This window comes from Podarcis raffonei, chromosome 3 (assembly GCF_027172205.1).
Source record: "Podarcis raffonei isolate rPodRaf1 chromosome 3, rPodRaf1.pri, whole genome shotgun sequence".
In the NCBI taxonomy this organism is placed as follows: Eukaryota; Metazoa; Chordata; class Lepidosauria; order Squamata; family Lacertidae; genus Podarcis; species Podarcis raffonei.
This window is the reverse complement of record NC_070604.1, coordinates 23756843-23779108: the sequence shown is the minus strand read 5'-3', so window position 1 is coordinate 23779108 and position 22266 is coordinate 23756843. Positions and strand designations below refer to the sequence as shown.

Below are 22266 nucleotides of genomic sequence, written 5' to 3'. Positions count from 1 at the left end.
GGTGCTGCTGCAGATCTTGGCGCCACAGTCTCTTTCCCAAGCTTTGTGGTTCTGTCCCAAGTACTCTCAAATTAATAGATACCTGCAGGGTGGGAGAGGCAAGACAGACAATCTCGGCTTCCACCATCCAGGTATTTCTGCCCTCCTACACACCAGGATACTTGCCTGTTTCCAAGGGACCAGATGTGTACTGGAGGTGGCTGGATGTGCCATCTTTGAAAACAATGAAGACAATGGGAAGAATTCAAAGTAATATTTCTGCTTGCCAGACGGTATGACCTCCCCTCTGCCACCTAAGGCTTCCTGCATGTATTCCCCTAGCTGGATGGAGGATCGAACACGTGAATAATTTGTACACCAGGTTCCCTGTTCTGATCCAAGAGCTGGACTAGTGTATGCCTAATTCTTAAATAAATCAGAAAATCCTGTGTATTATCTTTTTTTCAGTAGGGGAGTTGGGACTGGATTTAGTTCCCCCATGAACCCCCTTTCCCCCACAAACAGCTGATTCTAGCTTTTCAGAGTCTTATCTTCTTGATGCAGGCCCAGCTGCTTAGTGCACACTGTTATTTCTGATCCACTTTATTCTATTATATAAATAAAGTGCTGAGAGACATATCTCTGCTCCTTTTTCACTGGGATACTGGATGGTGAAAATAAGATATAATTTAAACCTCAGCCACAGTTCCAGTGGCTTGAATGACAGGTGAATACTTAGATAAGACATAATTATTATAAACTCTAACTTTTGGCAATAAATGTTGTGTTCTTGGCAGAGATATACAGGTGTAAAATCAAGGGTTGCGTGGTTTCTCTGTGAAGAAGAATTGAGTCAGGGAAGCATTACGTTTCAGTGGATTCCGAATCAGTTCTAAGGCAGTATTTCTAACCTCCAGTCTATGGTGTTGGATGTTTTGGTCTGCTAGCTTTCACCAGAGGCTTTTTGCTGCAGCCCCGCCCCCAGGACAGTGAATAAACTCCTACTACCTGGAAAAGGGGGTTACAGGGATGCGGCAGAACAGGGCTGGCCCATTCCGTTCTCTAGAACATCTGGGTCCTGGAGCTCGTACAGCAAAACAAACAAACAACCCCCCCTTCCACTTTTTGTCTTAACTGGTTCAAGCTGGCAGAACTTTGAGTATGGCCGTGGTTCCTCTACTCTGATTCTCACTCGTTTGCTCTATAAATGCTCTAAATTGCTCTATAAATGTATATTTCCTTCTCTATCTTTTTTTTAAAAAAAAAATTAAGTAGGGCTTATAGCTCAAGTCTAACAAGTGGTATGTAGTACAGATGTGGTGTTTTTCTCCCCCAATACTTTTTATTTGTTTTGAACTCCCCCGTGGAAACGTATTGGATCACAATTTCATTTCACATTTATTAAGGGTTTATTTCTGTTCACGTTCATGAGTTAATTCTCATACTTGCACAGAATTTGTTCTCTATGCCAAGGAATAAGGCTATTCGCTGCAAACTGAGACTTCATAGAAATTAAGAGCAATATTTAATTATACATCTGTGTGTGTGTGTGTGTGTGTGTGTGTGTATCACACACTAATATATATCACATTTCTTTTTTGTGAAACATAAGAAGCAAAGCTTTTTTGAGACTGGATCAAACAGCCTAGGGAATTTTATTTTGGTTAGTTGACAGTGTCGTGTAATGAATGCTAATATACTTTCAGAAATGTTAACTAGATTATAGTGCTGTGAGCTTTCTTGTCATTGATGGCAGTGATGCCTGGAAAATATTGGAGGTCACTCTAATGACGTGCCTGGATGTATGTCTCGTGCCAGAGCTGGAATGGCAAAAGTATTTAACAAGCAGGAACTGGGATGAGATCACTGGGAGGGTGATCAGTATTGACATTAATGAGTTTTATGTCCTATGCCAAAAGAGTTAGCTGACCTGTGAAGAGCATGCAGTAAGCAATTTCCTGTACAAGAGAGGCATGCTACCCTTGAAAACAGTACTTGATATTCATAAGCTGTGAATGAGAACTACAGCATGTAAAGCATGTGGTCTAAAGAATACCTTGTCTCCGGCTCTGCAGCATGGCAGATAGAGCTCTGCCAACCTTTTCCTTTAAGCCCCCCTAATTCTTCAGTAAGACATCTTCATGCCACACTATGTCCTGTTCAAGAGACTTGCACATGCATGTGTACACACACACACACACACACACACACACACTTGCAGTGTGCATTATTGAACATGAATTCCTTCTGTGAGTGTGAATGAATTTCTAGATTTGCCACACCATTATATTTTGAAGCTAATTTTACTCAACAGCGAATATATAAAATGTGACCTATTACCGTTGTTTCATATGTATATACACGCCTCTGTGTGTGACTGTGTGTGTATATGTCTCTCTCTGTGCAATATATACACACATACATACTATTGATGGCTTTATGTATCTGTTTGTGTATTTATATTGAACTGTTCTTCCTTTCTGTCCTGCTGCTATCATTTCTTCCCTTGTGTTCACTTAGATTATGGCATGCTAAAGTCAGGGACTTTAACGTCTTTTTAATTTTGTGAATTGATTAGATCATGTTATATGCTAAAGAACAAAAAAAGTAATAAAACTTCAAAACAACATGAATATTTTAATATGTTTTGTTCCATTTCCCCCCTTTATTTTGTTTTAGCTGTAGGCCTTGCTGCCTGCCCAGAACCAGTAATTCCTAGCAATGGATTCAAAATGGGCGATAGATATATGGTGAATGATGTTTTGTCATTTCAGTGTGAGCCAGGATACACATTACAGGTACTTGCATTTTCTTTTGAAATGGTATAGTTGCTGTTCTAACATATTGGGCTGGATTCATAATTGAATAGAGCAGAAACCCAAAACATGGGTGCTTCCATGGTGAGAGTGATTTTTGTCAGTTCTTGCTCCCACAACTTACATCTCCTAAGGCAGTGGCTCCCAGCTGGGGTCCTCAGACCCCAAGGTGTCTGTGTAATCTACCCAGGGGATCTGTGGCACCATTCACATGACCAAAACTACCATAGAGATATCAAATCTTTCAAAAGCAAAGAGTCCATGGCTTAGCTTTTGAAAACAAACAAACATGGAGTCCGCAGTACTTTACTAATATCTTCTGCTAGATCAAATTCTTTTGGTGAAGAAAAGGTATCCTCTTGAAATATTTTCAGCTCTTTGTCTCATATGAAAAGGATCAGGATAAATAAGTGATGGTTGCTTTTTCACTCTGCATGCTGAAGAGAACTGCATAAAGTCAAAACTTGGCATATTTTCCCCATCTCTCTCATCAACAAAAATTTGCTCCACCAGAGGAACATCAGCAATTTTCTCTTTCATATTTTCTGAGACTACAATACCTGCAACTCTTTTATATGAAGTGATATAGCTAACAGAAATCAATTGGACATGATACTCAGAAATAACCAGAATTCCTATTAATTTAACTGTTGCTAATTTTCTCTGGATTAGGAGTATATGTTTTGCATTCAATTTAATACACTCTGCAGGAAAGGAACATGCCCTGTATCAGGTCATAACCATCTAGCCCAGTACTGTCTTACTCTGAGTAACAGTCACTCTCCAGTGTTGAAGGCAAAGGCCTTTCATACCATCTACTGGGGCTGATGCCAGCAATTAAAACTGGGACCTTTTGTGAGCAAATCTTTTTCTCTGCCGCTGGGTTATGATCCATCTCCAAATATGACAGTAAACTGTCAGACAACTATTGTTTCAGACATGTTTGCCTGCCTCTGTACATCTCTTTCTTTTTCAATGGACACTTGGAAGTTGTGGCTTCATTTAATTTTCCTTGGTATCTTCCTCCCTGTTCCTTTTTCATTATTAATTCTGATTATTCTTAGATATTTTTTCTTTTCTATTGGTCCTTCTGCAAAGCAAATAAAAAAGTCATTCATAATAAAATTAGTTTTGCTTGCATAATGGGCCTATCTTGAAAGGTAAAATAGAGTTGATTTTCCATTTATATACCTGCTTCTCTGCCAGGGTTTCTTTTCTCTTTTTAAAGCCTTACATGCCTAATCAGACCTTTTTTGCAGTCTGTGGTTTTGCTTTTCTTACTGGTAATTGCCATATTATGATAATGTGAGAATATATTAATGCAGTCTTCCTTGATTTATAAATAAATGTATGACCTTTCTTAGTGCAAAAATCTCACTGAGGCATAGATTCTGAGCTAGCATCAGTGCTGCTAAACACTAGAATGCAGACTGCAATATTACATTTGGTCTTCTTTTGCTGAAATCTAAATAAATAGTTTGCACATGCCAAAGTTCAAGTGAGTTCTCTGTCACAGTGTTTCTGACTGCCTTTCTTTGGGCAATGCGTATGTTTTAAACACATCAGCCTACACTGACAAGTCACCAGTGGACAAACATATATCGTAGCTACCAGAATATATACATTTTTGCCATAAGTATGAATATAAAATATACAGTCGTACTTTGGAAGTTGAACAGAATCAGTTCTGGAAGTCCATTTAACTTCCAAACCTTTCAAAAATCAAAGTGCGGCTTCTGATTGGCTGCAGGAAGACCCATAGGACGTTCAGCTTCCAAAAATAGTTCACAAACTGGAACACTCACTTCTGGGTTTGCAGCGTTCAGGAGCCAAAACGTTCAAGAACTAAGCTGTTCAAAAACCAAGGTATGACTGTAATCTAAAATTAGACCACTGAAAGTCAACAAGGAGAAGGGGTTAGGAATGGCATTATACAATAAATAATCAATGTCCACAGCAATACTACTATTTATGTATTTATTAAATTTGTTAGTATTTCTCAGCACAACCTAAGGTGACTTACAACCAACCAGACAATCAGACAGAACCCCCACAGAGATACATTAAGACCAAGGTGGAAAACATCCTGCCCACTTCTAAAAGGCTGCAGATAGGTAAAAGCCAAAGGCTTGGTTGTGGAGGAAATTTATTGCCTGGCACCTAAAGGACTACTACTGCATTGCTTTGTCAAGCACTTGGTTATATATTAGTACTACATTGTACTTCATCCTATGTCATCTTGGGAAAACACAGGGCTAGCCTTAGACCTTGACAATGGGCTTCACTAGAATATGACACTTGTTTCAATGTTGTCATCACAAGAGTTAGATTGTTTTACTGTGGATGTATCCAGCAACATGTTCTGAACACAATAATGATACATTAACGGTGGATTTATTCTGCTTTATTAGTTGTTCTGTGACATTTCCCCGATATGGCCACATTATCACTTTTCGAAAGCGTTGTAGCGCTACAAAAGCAGGAGGGGAAAACACACAGAGAAGATTAGTGCTATGAAAACTTAGGAGTTCCAGAAGGAGGATACAGAATATGCACTGTCTGGAAATCAAGCCATTTGACCACCACCAACCTTTTTTTTTTTTACATGCACAAAGGGTATTGACAATGAGATCAGACATGGCTGCTTCTCTGATAGCATGAGCTCAAATAATTTATTATAATTGTATATTTTTTATTGTCGTAACCCACCTGGGGACTATGTGGTGAAGGGCAGATAAGGAAACACAATAAATCAAATCAGCATGAATGAGCAACGAAAAGAATGTTTGCAGGGGCCCCTAAATATGATGGTGTATTTCTAAACTATTTGATTGGTAGCCACCCTAATAATAAGCACACTGGGATTAAAAATAGAGTTACAGTGGAGATAGTACAGGAATACAACTCCCCTATGAGGAACAGTAGATATTATTATTTTTTTTCTTTGTTAAGAAAGAAAGAATCTAGGCATTCTAGGATTTGAAAGAGATGGATAAAAATATGCATGCTGTGGATAGAAATACTTTTCATCCTTCTCTCACAATAGCAGAACATGAGATCATCCAATGAAATGGAACAGTGGTAGTTCCCTCTCTCCATGAACCCATCCCTTCCTCCCTTCCTCTTCAAACCCACTCCCAACCCTTGGGGTGGAAAGGAGGAGTCAGGGAAGTCTGCTTTTGTGAGCCCAACTGCGTATGTTTTTCTGTGGCTGAAACCCTGTGAAATATGCAATCTGTAGCCACAGTTTGTAACATTTTTGGCAGACTAACCACAACCCAACAAGGAATGTGACAAACTTATATGCATTTATCTCCATAGGTGCCAATGCCCTGGGACCCTGGGTACATGAGCACCCAAATTTCCGTGCCAGGACCATGCACGCTTCATGGCACCTATGGTCATAGGGCCAAGCTGGCATTCCTGTTTATCTCAATGGGTTTTGGTTCATAGAATCACGGAATTCTGGAGCTGCAGGTCATCTAGTTCAGCTCCTAGGAAGGAGAGTTGAGCTAACTGTTGGATTGCAGCCACAACACACGTGTTCTTTTGAAAGTTTATCCATATTGAGAATAACTTGGGTATAGATTACATTTGATTTAATTCCGCATTCTCTGTATCAATGTGACGAGAGAGATTTCATTATGATTTCACTAATTCTGGAATTGAAACCATGTACATTACATTGATTGGGCAGTATAGTTAAGACATTATGGCACAATCCTGTTCTGCGTTCTCCACTGAAAAAAGGGAGAGCAGTCTTTTAAAAAATTCCTTTCTACACCGAACCATTGTCTGATCTTGAAATAAATCCCGTCCTTTGGTAGCATGGTGAAGAATGCAAATGAGGATGTTACATTGCTCTGCAAACCTATGCAATAATTGAGTTCAGAACAGTGGTTTTGAAACAGTTTCTTAAGACATGTGGCACAACTCATTTCCCATTTTAAAAGGAATTCTAATTATTGCAGTAGTCTTTTGTTTAACCTTAATTAGAAAACTGTCATGGGTAGTAAAGTGCAGGGGGAGAGTAATTGGCAAAAGGATTTCACTAGCAACGCTGGTGTTTTCTCCTTAGAATAATTATGCTAAATTGCCAGGGGAAAGCTGGAGAAACAGAGGACAATGATGAATCATTATTTTTTATTTTATTTTAGGGGCGCTCTCATATTTCTTGTATGCCTGGAACAGTTCGCCGTTGGAACTACCCTTCTCCTCTATGTATAGGTATGCGTGCATACTTTTTGAACCATGTGTTATTAAGAATGACATAAGTACAAAACCAAAGTGTTAATTACCAGCTGCAGTTTGTATCTGCTGATTTCAAGCCCGTTTGACTGGAAAATGTCGCTTTTACACCTATCAGATGGTACCCACGAACCATTGACCCTGATTATCCAGAATTAAGGGAATGGTTTCTCCTTTTCTCATGTCTCGACTTTCCCTTTCATATACATGCTTTTTATTTAGTACACCTTCCTCTGTTGAATTAAAATGTGAATTAACGTATTGATTCATAGAACCTGCTGCTGAATGAAAACTCTCAGAATCCTGAGGCAGCATGGCTCATTGGCCAGGGATGATGGGAGTTGTAGTTCAACAACATCCAGTGCACCATAGTCCAGCCTCCCCTGGTATAAAAAAAGATAAAGGACCCCTGACAGTTAAGTCCAGTCGCGAACCACTCTGGGGTTGCGGCGCTCATCTCGCTTTACTGGCCAAGGGAGCCAGTGTTTGTCCGCAGACAGTTTTTCTGGGTCATGTGTCCAGCATGACTAAACTGCTTCTGGTGAAACCAGAGCAGTGCACAGAAACGCTGTCTACCTTCCCGCCGGAGTGGTACCTATTTATCTACTTGAACTGGCGTGCTTTCGAACTGCTAGGTTTGCAGGAGCTGGGACCGAACAACGGGAGCTCACCCCGTTGCAGGGATTCGAACCGCCAACCTTCTGATCGGCAAACCCAAGAGGCTCAGTGGTTTAGACTTCAGCGCCACCCATGTCCTCACCCCTGGTATAGAACACCATATAATTGATTGAGCTAGTATTACCGTCCACATATTGCAGAAGACATGTGGAGATTTTGACAGTGTTGGTGATTTGCCTAAGATAACCTTGTGCCTAAGGTGATATTTGAACCATTATCTCATGTATGTGAGCTGAATAATTTAAAACAAAATGTGCAGATTAATGCAAAAAAGAGAGAAATAATTAAATCACCCCTTTGTCATGCTTGAATAATAGAAACCAGTATAATTTCAGTGTTCAGAATATAAAGCAACATACGAATAATATTTTCTTACCTGTCAATGTAATGTATGGATTGCCGTATTATAAGTGAAACTGATAAGGAGTCATTCTACACTTCATATGATGCCTGGACGTACCAATGGGTGAATGCTGTGGTTAGTGATTTCTTGCTGGAGCAGACTTGCCCAAAGAAGACTTTTTACCTACAGAGGTTTCTCCATTAACTTCAATGTCAAATGCTGCCCTCTGCATGAAAAAGAATCCATGTGTAGAGCTGTCAAAGTGAATGGGGAAGCCTGTTCAGATAAGAGCCTTCTGTGTACAATGTAGTGCTCTGTGTTGGTTCAAGTGTAAAATGTAGTGCTCTTCAGTTACATGAACATTGCATAAGTAATACATCATTCAGTAAACCATGAAATATAATAGCATTATTTTATTTTCAATAGCCAAATGTGGTGGGACACTGACAAATATGGCTGGAGTGATACTGAGCCCAGGGTTCCCAGGAAACTATCCCAGTAACCTGGGCTGCGTGTGGAAGATATTATTGCCTGTTGGATATGGTAAGAATCTTGATGATGATGATGATGATACATTTCAGCTCAACCATAGAATTTTTGATCTCTCTGGCAGTTCCCTAACTTCCAAAACAATGACTGCCACATATTTCTTCTTGTCTGTCTGTCTATCTAGACACATAGATAGATCTATATAGGCTTCATACATTGGCACATTGTACATTGGCCATGGGCACATTGTGGAAAGGTGAACAGTATAACAATAGTATAGCCGCTGCTTTTGTGTGTTGCTTTATCCAGAGAAAAAACAGTTTTATGATTGAAATTGGAAATCCCCATCTATTCTCCACCCACTTGCTACTTCTTTTTTCTCATACAGGAGTCCTCCACAGTCACCGCCCCCTATTCTACCAGCAGGGCTCAATACAGGGAGAGTTGTTTGCATGTCTGATGTTAAGTGTAGGGAGGAATGGATGGATCAGGTCCAACATTTACTTTTAGTAAAAAAGCATTGTTTGTGAAATCTCTCTGCCTCATTCTGAGTAGTTTTAAGTTGGAATGGTGGCTCGAAATAAAACACTTAACACCTAACTCAATTTGATCTGTCCTTTCTCAGTCCTCTAACAAGAGGCCAGGCTACTCACTTTGCATTCCTTTCCCTTTTCTTCAGATGTGTTTCCTGGTAATCTATACGTTATTCATGAGGAGAAGATAATAAGGCTATATGTTTATCATCACAAACTAGATTGAAAAGTCCCAAACGCTTCTTATCCAAATAATTTCATGGGTAGCTAGAACTTGTTTACAACCTTCTTGGGCTCATTAGCAAATTGTAGCTGTGTCTTTAAGGGAAAGCATCTTAGGATAGATAATAATTAGGATGGTGTGATTCTTGCAGATAAATAGTCCATTGAAAGAAAGATAGGAGTCTGGAACAAAATAAAAAGACAATTTCTCACTATTAAAAAAAATGGCAAATTATGAGATTTTGGCTGTATACACATGTAGCTGTGGCAGTAAGCCTTGTACAATTAAACAGGGCTTACTTCTAGTAGACCTGTATAGGTCTGAACTGTTAGCTAATTAAAATTGGCCTGTTGTTGAACACTTAGCTAGATATTCATTTATTTTATGTATTAACAGCTTTCCTTCCTTACATGGATTTATGTAATATAATACACTAAGTAAAGATAATATTATGTGCTCAGCTAATTAGTTAAATTAATCAGTTTGGTTATTATAAATCCAGCTATAATGTCAGGTTCTTAATAATTAAGCTTGTTTTTAAAATAATGCCCTGCTTGTATTTTAGGGATTTGGATAGAGGTTAGACACTAATTACTTTGTGGATAATAGAAACTGTATGGTTATAAAAGGTACCTATGTTGCAATATAGATTCCTTTTGCTATATATATATTTTACAACATTATCTGTCTCTTGGACAGCTTTTATTAGGGATCCCATTTGCAAAACACATGAGCTTGCATCGTAGCTTCCATTTTCTGATTACTACGTAGTTCTGCTCATGGAACAGTGGTTTTACACCTCTCCTGGAAATCCATTTCTGGTGGTTGGGGGGACTCTACAGAGCAGCATGCCCCAATGCTGTGGTTACAACAGAACTGTTAGGTAATATCATTTTTATTACTTTTTTCCCCTTACAGGGGCACATATACAGTTTCTGAACTTCTCTACCGAAGCTAACCATGACTTCCTTGAAATCCAGAATGGTCCATATCACACTAGTTCTATGATCGGCCAGTTCAGTGGAACAGACCTCCCGCCATCTTTATTAAGCACAACGCATGAAACTCTCATCCATTTTTACAGTGATCACTCGGAAAATAGGCAAGGATTTAAACTTGTATATCAAGGTGAGCAACCGGTGACATAACCTTAATTCTATAATTTGAGGACTTATATAATTGTCTTCTCCTATGTAAATCTGACAGTGTTAAGATCATATTCTTAGCCCCTTCTCTTAGGTTTGCATGCCATCAGGTGACTGGTTCCCAGCGAGTCTCTTTTGTTGTTGTGGCCCATTGTCTGTAGAATTTCCTCCCCGGGGAAGCTTTCCTGGTTCTATACCTGTTTTCTTTTCATTGCCAGGTGAAGACCTCTTTCTCTTTTTTTCTTCCCTTGGGCTTGTTGGGTTTATGCATGTTGGAATTTGTTCTGTGGCAGTTTTTCCATTTTGCCTTGGTGCTTTGTATTTATATTATTTTATTTAAAATGTGAACTGGTCTGGAAAATAAATGTCCCATTAAACATTTCATAATTCTCAACGCTAGAAATATATGTTTTTGTGATGTGTTCATTTATTAGCAGTTTGCTTAATGCCCAATGATTGGAAAGGAAACTAGAGTGTTTTTAGCCTTCTCTGGATTGTGGCCAGTATTGGTATGGACATAGTTAGAAAGCCACAGTATTTTTCGGAGGATAAGTGTGTAACTGGGGAAAGTTTTGAATGGAAATAAATGTAATAAACATTTTTAAGCTCATCTGAGTCCCAAGTCAAAGCTTATGTGTTCTCATTTCCCAGGCTTTTGGCTCTTAATTTGAAGGATGGCATCACAGCCTCTTTTAGTGAAGTGGGACCTTTCGTCCTTCTTTTTGCATTTGCTGTGTTTTTAGCCTTTTAGTTGTATTTCTGTGCTTTCAGTATACAAAGGTAAAGGGTAAAAAAGGTAAAGAACCCCTGGACGGTTAAGTGGAATCGTGGCGCTCATCTTGCTTTCAGGCTGAGGGAGCCGGCATTTGTCCACAGACAGCTTTACAGGTCATGTGGCCAGCATGACTAAACCGCTTCTGGCGCAACGGAACACCGTGACAGAAACCAGAGTGCACGGAAATGGCGTTTACCTTCCTGTCACAGGGTACCTATTTCTTTACTTGCACTCGCGTGCTTTCGAACTGCTAAGTTGGAAGGATCTGGGATAGAGCAACAGGAGCTCACTCCACCACCTTTGACTGGACTTAACCGTCCAGGGGTCCTTTACCTTTCACTATATAATATACAACAAATAATGATAAATAATAATAATAATTTTTGTTTTATAATTAGCATGGGTTGAGGGATACTTTTACCAATGCACGTTCCATGTTTTATAAGGTGTGTTGGTGTCTTTTTTTAAAAAATATAGTATGTCTGATTACAGTTGGTGCATAAAGTTTGTATTATGATTTTTTTTCTGTTACTTGAATTATGATTAGTTATTTTTGCCAAATTCCTGAGGTAGGTTTCCCCTGAATCATGTTGGGCAATTTACCATTTCATTAAAGTTCCCTATTATTTTATCCAAACCATTTTGATACTTCCTCTTGTCTTGTTTCTCTCTCTGTGTGTGTCTCTCCACTCCCACCCCTTTTTGTATAGTACAGCCTCATTCATTCCCCCTCTCTTACTCTCTATGCTAACTTCAAGCTGGCTGCAATTGGAGAATTTACTGAAATGAATAAAAATGCCAAACTCCTTGAGACCTACCTTCTTCAAGGCCAAGGGCATTCTATGTTCTGTTAATTCATAAGGGGTTTATGCATGCTGAGAAAAAAGGACAAGAAAGGGTTAAGTTAGGTGTGCTCGTTAATTTGGGGTGTGCTTGTCCTGCACCTGCAACTAGTTAAGCATGTGAGAGTTAGTCAGCTCAATCTAAAGTATAAATACACTTGTGTTTGAAGCAAGTTTGTTCTTAGCCCCTGCTCTTAGCCAGAGCCTAGTCTGTGTTGGAATGTTGCAAGGAGACTGTATTCTGTTGGAAGGAATGTGAATTACAACTGTATGTAACCTACAAGGTGTGGAATGGCTTTATGCTACCAGTAAAGGTACTGACTCTACCTAGAACTGTATGGTGCTTTTCTGTTTCACTGACACTCTCTGCTGGTATGTTGAATGGGCACTCTGCACATGTCCCAACATGTTCTGCATTTAATAATAATAATGTTATTATTTATACTCCACCCATCTGGCTGCGTTGCAAGTTTTTTCCTCCTTGTTCTTGCTTTTTGGCAACCAGTTGTCGTGTTGTCCTGGTGTCTCCTTTCATCCTTCTATATGGGTTTATGGATGCAAGGGGGGGGGGGAGAGAATGTGTAGTGGAATGATGAAGGGTAGGCTGATCATTCTTTGAAAAGCTGTGAACATAGGTAATTGGATTACTGCTTCCGTAAAAAGCAATTTCAAAAAACAGTGAATAACGCTTACTTGTTTCTTTATAACTTGCATCATCAGCATTTTTGTGTAAAAACACAAGGAGAGTCCTGCTTGATTTGACCAAGGTTCATCCAGTTCAGTATCCAGGCCAATCAATTGTCACAAGGAGGACATGAAAGCTATATTATCAGTTGTTCCATGCACCCCAGCACTAGCATTTAGTGCAGCGGTTCTCAACCTGTGGGTCCCCAGATGTTGTTGGACTACAACTCCCATCATCCCTAGCTAGCGAGGCCAGAGCTCAGGGATGATGGGAGTTGTAGTCCAACAACATCTGGGGACCTGCAGGTTAAGAACCGCTGATTTAGCTGCCTCCGGACCTGGAACTTCCATATAACCATCATGATTAGTAGTTGCAGCCACTATTAGTGTTCACTCCATGAATCTATGCAACCTCCTTTTAAAACCATCTAAGGTGGTGATCATCACCACATCTTGTTGCACAGTTTGAGAATTATCGCGCAAGAGTGTGATAGACTTTGATTAGCCTGCATTGTCAGGCATTCTAGGTGGTTATGTTGCCAATAAATGACTATTGGAGAACCTTCATGGTGCGACAGGGAGAGAATTACGGTTCTGGCATTTACGCAGTGCTCTTCAGTACTTAAGGAAATGCAGTATACCAGAGAGGAAAGCCTTCCATTGATTTATCTAATATGTGAATGGCTTGCATTGTACTGCAAGACGGTGTTGCATTGATTTGTAAGTAAGGTGGTGAATTTTCAAGCTTTGAACATGATTTATATAATATGGGGCTAATTAACAAGTCATGAAGCTATCTATAAATCATGTTGCTCATTTTTTGTGTGTCTCGGCACTGATTTATAAGTCAAGTCATTCATTTGATTTATATATCATGTCTTCGATTTACATGCCTTTACAGAGGTCAAAACTGTGATTCGGTGATGCGCCTGTCCTAATACAGCATTACTGGGTGAAAACTGAACAAACTGAAGCATTAGCAACAAGACATTAACAGCAAGCAGACATAGGGTTAATATGTTTTTATCTGGGGGTGGGGTGGGGAGAACAGCAGCAAACCTGAAGCCTGCAGCAATGCAGATGTTTATCAGATAACTGCTATGTTTCTGTAAAAAAAAAAAAACATGCTTCTCTAATAGAGGAGTAGTTGTACGATGACTATTTAAACTTTTTACTCTAAAACTTGCAAGTTAACATAGTGAACATATGAAATGCATTAAAATAGTTCCAGCTAGGTGGCATCTGTTGGGTTGAACAGAAATATTGCTGTCACAGACCTTAACTATATACTACAAATTCCTGATGCTTATTGTATATAATTTGCCTTATGAGGAGGAGGAGCCTTGTCTTAAAATATATATTTTCAAAACATTTCCTGCCTTTGCCAATAGGAAAAAACTTGAGCTGGTTACCTGCAATGTTGAATATAGGGAATCATCATCCAAGCATTTTTCTCCCTTTCGATTCTGAACCAGTGTAACTGTTACTTAAAAAAAATTGTCCCACATTTCTTTTTCTTGCAGCATATGAATTACAAAATTGTCCAGATCCTCCTCCATTTTTCAATGGATATATCATTAATTCCGATTACAGCGTGGGCCAGTCAATATCTTTTGAGTGCTATCCAGGATATGTATTGATTGGTCCTTCTGTTCTCACTTGCCACCATGGGATCAACAGGAACTGGAACTACCCCTTTCCAAAATGTGAAGGTAAATTTTGCTCATTGTAATAATAGTTGACTCTTAGTATTCTCTCGACATTATATATTCAATGAAATGAGATGGAAAATTGCAGAAAACCCTATGCATGAGGGCTGAAAATGATATCGACCACTAATAGAGATGTTTCAACATCCACGCACCACTTCAGTTCATAACTGGGCTCAAGAAACCAAGGTGCTCCTCTCCAAAATTGGGGAACAGCTTGGTTTATTACACATTGAACTCCTTCATATCCCAGATGACATAATTAGGTAAACAACTCCCCTTTCTCACATTTCTCCATCAGCCTCCAAATCCTCTTCCGTTCGCCTACCTGGCCACACCTGTAGCACATGGGGAAGTATTTCCTCCACTAGACCTAACAATGTTCGAGGATTTCTGAAGGTGTCTTGAATCCTCGAAAAATTATGCTGTTTCATGCATGGATTTCCAAACTGGTTGAGTGAACTGCGTGTACAAATGTGTCCTAAGAACAGAGTCCACCCTCTTTGGTTCAAAAGCCAAGGCTACACACAAACTTTTTCAGTAAATGCTAAAATATTGCCTCTCAGCTGCTTCAACACCCCTTCTCACCCTCTCCCCGCCAAACAAGTGATCTGCAGATTTTAGCAGTTTTCAGATAACTTCCTTGCACATGTTTCTTTGTGTTGAAGCCCCCTGTGTTCAATTATTTGCCTGCAGGAGTTATTCAAATATAAATCACAGTTCGCAATGTTGGTTGGCCTGCCCTTTGTGCACCTGGGTATATAAATTTATAAAGCGGTACTGTGTTGCCCTATTTATATTTTAAATGTAGTTTATAACTCAGCCACATATTTCAGTTCTTTCACTCTGAATCACCTCAAATTACTTTGAAATTTTGCACATTATACATAGAGGGAAAAGAGCGAATTATTCTGTGCCTTGCCTAGAATTTCAATTAATTATACTGAAATGCTATAATTAAAATAACTTTCTCACGTCCGTAAATGGATATCCTTGACAAAAGCAGAACAATGAAAATGACCAATATCATCTTCCTTTGTCATGCAAAAGAGCCAGATGGGAACCTGCATACTAAGTTGCATCATGCCTAGACATCAAATCAAATACAACTTTTTTCAAAGCTACTAGTAGTGACTATATTATTTGTATTGTGGTTTGTTTTTTTAAGTGTATGAATAAAATGATCTATAGGTTATCGGTGATTCTCAAACTTTTTTCCGTGGATTACACTTTAAGAATAAAAGTTTGCTCGTGCCACACCCCATTTTTAATTGATAAGAAATAAATTGGAAAACGAAAAGAAATAACTAGCACAGGGGAGAGTAAGTAGCAGAGGAGGCAGAAGCAAGTGATGCACTTCTCAGAGGACCTGTCTGTTATATCCAGCTTCCTATCTGTAAAAGCACCACACCCAGAAAGTGAAAAACAACACCACACCTGTAGTTGTTCAATTTCCATCCTATCTAACTTCCAGATGTTTTTAGAGTCTCTCTTGGAAAACATCCACTTTGGTCTTTTGATAATTGGTCTTCATTTTTATAGTAATTACCAAAGGATTTTAGGAGGCGCTATACAACTTTCCGTGTTAAAGACATTATTGCTGTGACAGCTGCATACAGATGAGCTAAAATATTTTTATCACCTATTTTGAAATGAGGGGAGAAACATTGAAAACCTGACAGATGTGAAACCATGTTGTTTATTATAAATTAAAAAGCAGTGTCAGGCCTTTTGTTTGTTTTTCCCATGTCCATAATAGCCTATTTGTACGGGGGAAGCAAAGACTACATTAATATTTGTATAGGATCTCAGTGTCCCTCTCATGCAGAGTTTGACATTGGTAGCAGGAGGCCATAAGCTTTCCATAAATATAGGACCGAAACAATTTCCATGCTCCTGCTCTCTCTGGCCCAAATGTTTAACTGGAATCTCCTGATTGCCATTGAACTGATTTATTGACTTTACACAATGTTAATAGCTGTTACTTGAATGTGCAGTACTCTCTGGGCTTTCTCAGGTACTATTCAAGAAAGCATCTAATGACTGTAGAGCTTCTTTAAAAATAAAAAAGCAGTTTAAATATTTCCTACCCTTTCCTTCCAACACTTGGTGTTATAAACTGCAGTCCTAGTCCAGGGGCCTGGGGAGTGGCCCAGGGGCTTGCAAAATTATATGGATCTACAACATGCGAGAAAGAGCTCCAGTGTTATAGAGGGAGATCCGCTATCTGATTCCCTGCTTCCTGATGCCACAGAAAGGTCTGAGGTTCTGACCGACCAGTGTCAAAACTCTGACTTGGTACTGTCAAATAGTAAGCAGTTTGGGGGCTTCTTGGGAAGGGTCAGAAAAGGCTTGCATCTAAAAGATCCAAAGTCTTTTTCAGCTGCACAACACCCCCTCCTCAAAAGGATGATTCAGATTGCAGCCTTAGAGTGACTAGAATAGTAACTGGCCAGGATTTTTTTATGTATTCAAACCTCCAGTGTGTTCAATGAAGGGAAGTCATTTTCTTTAATGTAGAGTAACTCAGCAAGTAAAACCACTGTCATACACTTAACATCTGCAAAATTTCATTGGAGCTGTATTGCGTTTTGGCAAAAAACATCAATCAGCTTTAGGTCAGGTTCTTAATGAAGAAAAAGCTACTACCTCCCCATATTAACTAGGATGTTTAAATAGTTTCAAATAGTTAAATTGTCTTCTTACATTGTTATTTTGAGCATGCTCACAGAAGAGGGAGTAAGCATTCAGTGTGCTAAACACTGAGAAATATAGTAAGACATATTTCAGCTTCTTTTCCACCTCTCACAGTCAAGTCCAACAAGAGGAGAGTCTGTCTGTAGAATCAAGTCACGTATACTCATTGTTAATTGACCCGACCCTATTGTTGAGTGGATAAAATGGGAAGGGAGTTGTGACTACAGGGATCACAAGAAACAGGAAAGTGACATTGCAGGGCAGAAGATGTTACCCAATTCAATTGATTCTTTATCCCTTTCTTTGAGGAGGAATAATCACATGATTCATCACATTCTTCTGCACAATTGGATGCACTTCCAATTAGAAGCAGATTTATCAGTGGGATTTGATCAAAAGGAAGAATATGGTGGGTTGAATCTATTTGTGCTATTTTTAAAAAAGGTATTTTGTTGTAGTCCCACAAAGCAGCTCATAAAGCAAGGAAGCTTGGGGAGCTCCTTGTGGCAACTTGCTTTGACAAGAGTTGGACTTTGGAGCCTCTGTCTCCAATTCAACACTCCTAGGCTTTTCCCTTTTAGAAGATTAGAGTTTTGTAAAAGCCAACCCTGTAGCTTGAAGATTTAGGGATGGCATTCCTTCTGCCTCTTTGGCCTCTCACCTGATGCTATTGGACTGGCACAGCTGAAAGGAGTTGTAGTCCAAAACATCTGGCACTAGATTAAAGAAGGTGCATTAGCTGATGATAGTACAGCTAATCAAACCTCAGCTCCCGAACGCCTCTGTTTTGAAACGCTTTGGCTGCCGAACGCCCCAAACACGGAAGTAAATGCTCCAGTTTTCGAACGTTTTTCAGAAGCCGAACATCTGACGCGGCTTCCACATAAGTGCAGGAAGCTCCTGCAGCCAATCAGAAGCCACGCCTTAGTTGTCGAACATTTCGGAAGCCAAACGGGCTTTCAGAATGGATTATGTTCGACAACCGAGGTTTGACTAGTTGCAGCAGCATTTCCTGAGCACTGTTCTGTGGAGGGTGCAGGTGTAGTCATGTGCCCTCAGTGCCATCTGTTCATGATCCATCAACATGCTCACCTGCACTGTCCCCACCCCTCACAGAAGATGGTATAAGCTTATTACTGAAAGGTAACCAACCATGTGAATTTGCTTTTTTGAACTCTTGAATTGCTATGTCATCATCATCATCATCATTTTTTAAATTTGTATACCGTCTTTCTATCTTACAATACTCAAGGTGGTTTACAAGCTGAAGAAACAAAAAATGTACATCTTATAACAATCTGATGCAATACAAAAATGTGATGATAAAACTTTAAAATAGGCAACCTACATCAAAAAGTAATTCAACAATCATTAGAATAGTATGAAATAATAACAACATATAAAAGTTAAACAGAAATCCACTCAACAGTTATAATAAATAATTTCTAAACTATAATCAATAAAACAACGGCAAGCCACAGTACATAAAATAATACAATACAAATTGAGAAGCAGAGACCAGAGGGTGGGGCAAGGCAGGGGGAAGGAGGCCTTGCCTGATGGAGTCTCTCCCCTCACAGTCCTAAACGTAAGACAAATCACTGTCCTGACTTAACCATGCATCCTTACTTTTTAACACTCCCGTTCCTTTCCTTTTCAGCTCCTTGTGGCTATAATGTAACATCTGAAAATGGTACTGTGTACTCCCCAGGATTTCCAGATGAATATCCAAATTCAAAAGATTGTACGTGGCTTATTACTGTGCCCCAGGGCCATGGAATCTATATCAATTTCACCTTACTCCAAACAGAACTAGTGAATGACTACATTGCAGTTTGGTATGTGAACTTTTATTACCGTAAAGGCTGATAATTGATTGATCTGAACTTCGCCTCAATCCAGAATAATCAAACTGTTGGTGTTCATGTGTGCATGTGTATTAGTTAGTTAGTTTGTATACAGAGCAGAATTTGTTGGCTAGCAAGTTTCTATCCTGTTTGAAAGATCTGTTTTGAAACACAGGGAGGCTGTGAGAAGGCGAGTCTTCTCTCCAACATGAAAGCCAGCCTGTGAAGCTCTATTTTGATTCTGGAACATTTCCCACATGAAGTTGCTTGAAAAAAAAAAGGATTGCATCATATTTTGTGGTCATCAATGCAAAGAAAGCACTCGGTTCTATTTCTCTTTCCCACCCTTGTCCAGGGAGTCTGAACTGACGCTTGGAGGTAGTCACAGCCTAAACATGAGTAAACAAATTAAAATTGACAAGGCAAGAGACAGGATAACTTCTGATCCAGGGATAGGGCCTAACTTGTTGAATTAGTACCTGCAGATCTGGACATAGTAACACATGCCCTATTTATATCGCATCAGGACTACTGCAATATGCTCTACCAAGAGCTATCTTTGAAAAGAGGTCAGAAACTTTTATTGGTCCAAATCAAATTGAGGCAGCCAAGTTGATAACTGGAGCTGCTTACTCCCTTTTTGAAACTACTGCGTTGCCTTCCAGTTCATTCCTGGGCCCAGTTCAAAGTGCTGATGATGCAGCTTTAAAGCTCTTTGTGGTATGGCTTCAGGACATTTGAAGGGGTGACCTTTTATAAATGAGCCTGCCTCCTTATTAAGACTACCAATGGAGGCTTTTCTGCATGTCCCAACAAATTCTGAAATACATCTGATTGTAACCAAGGAGAGGGCCTTCTCTCCAGGCTCTGGAACTTGCTATCGCATTAGTGGACTTCCACTTAATTATATAGACATTGGTTCACCAGAACACCTGAAAGCAGCTTTACTTTTTATTTTTTAAATTGTTTTAATCTTTGCTGCTCTTAATTTTTGTGGTGTTGTTTTAATGTTATTGTCTGTTAACTGTTATTAGCTATTAACTGTTGATAGCTGCCTTGAAGTCTTGGGGCGGGGGGAAGGTGGAGTAAAAATATTTTTAGTAATAATTGGGTATATTTCCTGAATAGCATTTTGAAATACTGTGGGGCACAATTTGTACCTTACCTGAATAGCACAGGAATAGCTAAAGTGCAGCTGCTTACAGGGCTACTCTGATGGGCAGTAATTATGTCGGTGGACCAACAAATTTCATGCGTACTAGCTCTGCCTGCTAATGCCTTTCTTTATGAGCACGTGTTGGAGAAATATGGAAATGCCAGTAATATTGGAACAAGTAGTAGGTGTCCATTACAATATATTGGATTTGAAAATAATTTAATGGGACATTTTGCACTTTCATTCTACTGTTATACCTGTCCCCAGCTGACTGGATAGGAATGGGCTATAAATTCAAAAATATATTCATTGGATAATTGTATATGCCTAACCAGCTATGATCAAAATGCCACATTTCGTTGTGTTAGCAATTTAAATTAACAATGCTTTCAGTTGTGAGGGGAGCCACTGGGGCCATTCTCTTCCCAGAGGCAAATGTTTTCCCATCCATCTGCCAGCCCAAATGCTGAGTCCTAGAAATGCCACTGCCATTCAGAGATGCCTGCTTGGGGGGAAAAACGTGTTGAATTTTTCAGATCCCTGTTTTCCTCACAGTACATATTTTGAGAAGGATTATATAGCAGATGGGCCAGTCAGTCCTCCTTTGAACTACATACCGCCCTTTTCCTGAGTTGGTATCAAAAAGATTAGAACCACTGGGAAGGTCTAAACAGCTTATGTCTTTTGCACTAAAAAGCTGTTGATCTTTTGGTTGATAAAGAACTATTCTTTAAAGTGACATCTTAATATCTGCTCCGCCATAGGCACCTCACTGACCAAAACAGCTTTTTCATTAATAAAGGCATTAGTAAAATTTTGGAAATGTTTTTCAAGTGGACTAGAAAAGTCCCTGGTTCCTAGGAGACCAGATGCTTCATAGCCCAGATGCTTACTAATTTGAAAAGTTGCCAGCTTTTGTGTGGCAGCGTCAAGCAATAGTGTCATTAAATGGTGTTGTTCATAGTGTCATTAACCCTGCTAGAAGAATGGCAAAAATTGTTATATTTTTGCAAGTAGCATCAAAACCCTTTTAATTATGGTAGCTGAAATTCAGAATTGTGTATTTCTTTAAAAAATAATTTGGAAAGAAAAATCAGTTTATACACATATAAGAATAGTGTAATGCCATATTTTGTTTTGAAATGAATTATTTCTCCTGTTGAAAACACAGTTTTTATTTCTTTCACTAAATATGGCACTGACATTTGTTTCATTGGCTGACATCGAACATATAATGTCAAGGCTGAGTTTTCAGTGAATAGTAAAGTGATTAAAGAACAGCACCTATATGAAATACCCATATATTTTCTTCTATATATAACAATAGAATGAAGCACCTCAGGTGACCTCATGGAAACTATATAGTACTGAACCTTCTTTAGTACAAATATTACTTACATAGCTTTTCCAGCTTCTCCTAAAAGGTCAAGCTTTTCACATTGGCAGGAATGTACTTAATCGCCTTCCTAGATTTGCATGCAAATGAATTACTATGCTACAATTGTTAGGATTAACCTGCCTTCTTGAAGATTTAAGGCTACCATCAAGAGAAAACAGAGTTAATTTAAACCTTAATTACAGGCTTTTGCTGACACTTCTCTTTTTCTTGGTCCCTAGGGATGGGCCAGACCAAAATTCTCCTCAGCTGGGAGTGTTCAGCGGGAATACAGCTCTTGAGACAGCTTATAGCTCAAGCAATCAAGTCCTTCTCAAGTTTCACAGTGACTTCTCCACTGGAGGGTTCTTTGTTCTCAATTTTCATGGTCAGTTCTCCTCTTCTCATCTTACAAATCGTGCCTGTGAGATAGAGGCCGCGTGTGGAGCTTTAAAGGGATATTTTCTGCCTACTGATGTTAAAATAAATTAGACTGGTTTAATTGGCATGATATTTTCATTTAATAAAAACCTCTAGAGTAACAGTCTTTATTATCCACAGCCAAATGAGTGTTAAATATTTAATATTGAGTTACTTGGTTTTTTAATATTTTAATGGGGAAAAACTCTGGCCCACTTAACCCTGGCCATGCACTCCTCTCTAAGTCCTAAGGACTTTCTGGTGTTAAGAAAACCTAGTGGTATCCTAATCTCCCGTTGAGAATATT

At 39.2% G+C, this 22266-nt stretch overlaps 1 protein-coding gene across 2 annotated transcripts in view; it reads left to right on the top strand.

Moving 5' to 3' along the window:
- CSMD1 (CUB and Sushi multiple domains 1) overlaps nucleotides 1-22266 on the top strand; it is a 949519-nt gene that overhangs the window by 846059 nt on the left and 81194 nt on the right. For both annotated transcript variants that reach the window (XM_053380819.1, XM_053380818.1), the window contains exons 38-44: nucleotides 2659-2777; nucleotides 6953-7022; nucleotides 8491-8607; nucleotides 10228-10437; nucleotides 14279-14467; nucleotides 18822-18999; nucleotides 21782-21927. In XM_053380819.1, the coding sequence (XP_053236794.1) occupies nucleotides 2659-2777; nucleotides 6953-7022; nucleotides 8491-8607; nucleotides 10228-10437; nucleotides 14279-14467; nucleotides 18822-18999; nucleotides 21782-21927 (1029 nt within the window). The remainder of the gene's footprint in view (nucleotides 1-2658; nucleotides 2778-6952; nucleotides 7023-8490; nucleotides 8608-10227; nucleotides 10438-14278; nucleotides 14468-18821; nucleotides 19000-21781; nucleotides 21928-22266) is intronic.